The following is a 3272-nucleotide window of genomic DNA, read 5'->3' as shown; positions in this document are numbered from 1 at the left end:
TAACACTTTACGAAAATTGCAGGAGTAGGTTTTCTCTAGCAAGTTTGAAAAAGATGACAAAGGCAAGAATTGGTGCACCAACAAAATTAAAAACTGACTCAAGCATGCTAGGGCAAATTCAAATACAAAAAAGTCTTAAACATGAAGAATGGACAAAAAAAGCACAAGAAATATAATAAAAGCAAAATGACCACACACACAAAAAATGTTCAAGATGACACGGTTAACCGTGATGCAACGATAGCACTAATAAAAAAAACTTTCCAAATTCACTAAAAAACAGATGCATTCGAAAAAAGAAATGTAAATCATAATTCAGCTTCAGTTTGCTCTAGTTTGTTTGTATGTTCAATTTTCTTGTGTTGGGCCGGAATGTATCCCCTTGTGTCGTGGTGTTAATTAAGCTTGCAAAATTGCGAAGTGAGGCACAACTTCGTAGAGTGTGCCAGAGTTGTACAGGTCAAGTGAGCACAAGTCAAACTCGTTGCCTGGTGTCACTGCCACAATGTCGTTGCATTTTTCCACAATGTACGAGCACCTGTGATTGCTGTAGCACACAGTTTTCAGACGTCGGCAAAGGAGGATCAATAATCCGCAAACCACCAGCAGCTTTTCGACTTGGAGGAAGATTGGTGTGTCGTTCTGCACATCGAAGATGATCACATCTCCCAGTTGGTACATACGACTGTTTGCACTGGCAGTCTTCACAGAGCAAAGGGTAGCTTCTGGCGTGATGACGCAGACAGCGGCTTGCTCTTCTTGTGAAAGGCTGGTTAACTTCACCACAACAGAACCAGTCGTTTCAATGCAGCTTTCGAAAAGCTTTCCCGAGAGCTCGTAGGCTTGCAACAGCTGATGGCGTGTGCTTAGTGTTCGGCAGATGTTGCGAAAGTTTCGCACATTTGAAGCAATAGTCTTGAAGTAGGCATGTTTAGCCTCGAAGCGCATTCCCCAGTACCTACGTGGTGGGCCAAACCTCTGTATGAAGCCTGGGTAATGGAGCAAGTAGTGCAACTTTGCTGTCACTGGTGCAGATGGGTACAGCAATGTGAATGCTTCCAGAAACTCTTGGATCTTGATCTGGAGATAGGAAATGCAGTCTCTTGGAATCCTCTCTGCTAGGATAATGTCGATGCAATGTCTGTAGGCCACATAGACTAACCAATGTGGGTTATCGGGAGGCACAGAATCTCCAAAGATCTGCGGGAGGAGCCTGAATAAGCACCACTTTTGGCTTGCTGTGCCACGCAGGTTGGCTTTTCCTTGCAGAAACTTCTCTTTGGGTGCAACAGGGGCAGCCTTTTTGTCGTGAAATCCATAATTGAAGCTATTCACCTTGTCCATGTCGGACTTTTGAAGCGTGCCATCTTCTACTAGACCATGCAGGACACGCTGCATGACGACGCCCATTCCCCCTTCCAAGATATCATGCATTGCGTCCAGGGGGAGTTGTGATGTAATGTCAAACTCTGCGATGCTTTGGAGTGGAGGAATGGCAGAGATGCCATACAATGGGCCATTTTGGGCTGGATTCAAAGCGAATGCTTTCAGGTGGCTTTCATGTCCTGCGCGTGTTCTCATCGTGCAATCTGCCTCGGAGAAAAGCTTGTCCAAATACCCGTAGCGACCAAGGCAGAAACGACATATGCGGCCGCTACTAAAGCAGCACTGGAGGCCAGCCATCTTGTGCATAGAAAGGTTGTCTCCAGTGAATGCTACTGTCACCACATTGAAGTGCTTCCCTTGTGCATGCATGCCATGCTCATGGACATAATTCAAGTCCTGGATAAGGGGAGCAAGAACTCGATCCAAGCCATACTTTTTGACCATCGGGTACCTGACAAGCAGCAGGAGGTGCACGGCACTCAACTTTGACCGGTGCCTTGGATGGATGTTGATCAGCGAGAAGTAGACAACAAGGATCTTGTGAGACCCTGCTGCCGCACCCAGAGGATTGCTCAGCTCAAGCTCATCTGAATAAAGGAGGAGGAAGATGGTCGGTGTCTCACTGTCCTCTTGGCGCAACAGCTGTTGGCTGAGGAAGTCTCCATCAGTAATATCTTGAAGGACTTTGGACTGATGTATGGGCTGCATGACACTTTCAAGGATCTCAGTGGATGACAGGAGATTTCCCAGTAGTGGCGATAGAGGTACATAGCACACCGACTCTTGCAGTGCTTGCTTGCCCGTCTGAAGTGGCATCACCAGAACGTCTGTGTAGGAGAGGTTCTCCATCACGTATTTCTTCCTGAGGTAGGTGGTCTGTATCCCTGAAAATATGTCCTCAACAACATGTTCAGCATGTTGGAGTGAGGCCAACTTCTCTCTCACTGACATAGCAACATTCTCCTTCTCAAGGATATCTTGAGTTTGTTCCGTGATACTTTCAAGGACTTCAGACACCACATTTCTTAAAACACTGAGGATTTCATCAGCAGTGCTGTGTGCTAGCTTCAGCTCCTCGGTAATCCTAAGGTGGAATAACAACAGCCGCCTTCGAAGAGCGCTTCTCCTGTCTTCCCTTGGTGCTCCAGAGGATGGCTCTTGTGATGATGTACTTGGCGAGTCTAAGCTCTCATGTTCAGTTTCTTTGTCAGGTTCATTGGCTGCCTTTTGGAGTCTGGCTTCAGTTGAAACCGTTGCCATGGCAGCATTGTGTTTGCGATAGACATGTGTTCTGTACGAATTATAAAGTCTAAAAGATGCGGCACAGCCGCCGATCCCACAAACCACTCGAAAATTGGTCTCGCAGCTGTGCTTAACCATGTGGTTCACAACGCGTTTGATGGACGTCGCCGTGTATACACATCTTGGGCAGCCTACAAGATCCCGAGGCATTGCGCTCGCCTCTTGTTTTCCCACTGGTGAAAATACTGATGATGCAACAGTCAAGGCATCATGCCGTTTCACGCACTTGTCACTGACCTTGCATCTTCTCCATTGGGCTGCTGAAGTCCGAGGCAAAATCTCTTCTTTCCAGACAGAACGTATTGCACGAGAAACTTTGTGGAGAATGTTCCTTTTTTTGTCACACTGCCCTTGGCGGAGACTCGGTTTCGGTTGTAGCAAAGGGGCGTATCGCGCGCGACGCGCGACCGTGCCGTGGACGGAAATGCAGCGCCGGGGGAGGGAGAAAGCGGAAAGCACTAGGGAGGCGGGGAAGAAAAAAAGGGTAAAGGCAGGGAGAAGTGGTTTCTCTTCTCCGCTCCAAGCTTCCTAGCGCTTGCCCTTTTTCCTTCGCCCGACGATGTCTTTGCGTCCTCTGCACGGTT

The 3272-nt window shown here is 47.8% G+C and overlaps 1 protein-coding gene across 1 annotated transcript; it reads right to left on the bottom strand.

Moving 5' to 3' along the window:
- Positions 1-399: 399 nt before the first annotated feature.
- LOC120839841 lies at positions 400-2337 on the bottom strand. The gene has a single exon (XM_040210208.2). The coding sequence runs from the start codon at positions 2335-2337 to the stop codon at positions 400-402; it is 1938 nt and encodes a 645-aa protein (XP_040066142.2).
- Between the last annotated feature and the right edge of the window lie 935 nt (positions 2338-3272).

This window comes from Ixodes scapularis, unplaced genomic scaffold, assembly GCF_016920785.2.
Source record: "Ixodes scapularis isolate PalLabHiFi unplaced genomic scaffold, ASM1692078v2 ptg000101l_1___fragment_3__unscaffolded, whole genome shotgun sequence".
NCBI lineage: Eukaryota > Metazoa > Arthropoda > Arachnida > Ixodida > Ixodidae > Ixodes > Ixodes scapularis.
The sequence above is the reverse complement of the archived record's forward strand: the minus strand, read 5'-3'. Positions and strand labels throughout refer to the sequence as shown.

Bases quoted from the DNA above. Each gene is read 5' to 3' on its own strand.
- LOC120839841 (XM_040210208.2), bottom strand. From the start codon at position 2,337: ATGTCAGTGAGAGAGAAGTTGGCCTCACTCCAACATGCTGAACATGTT.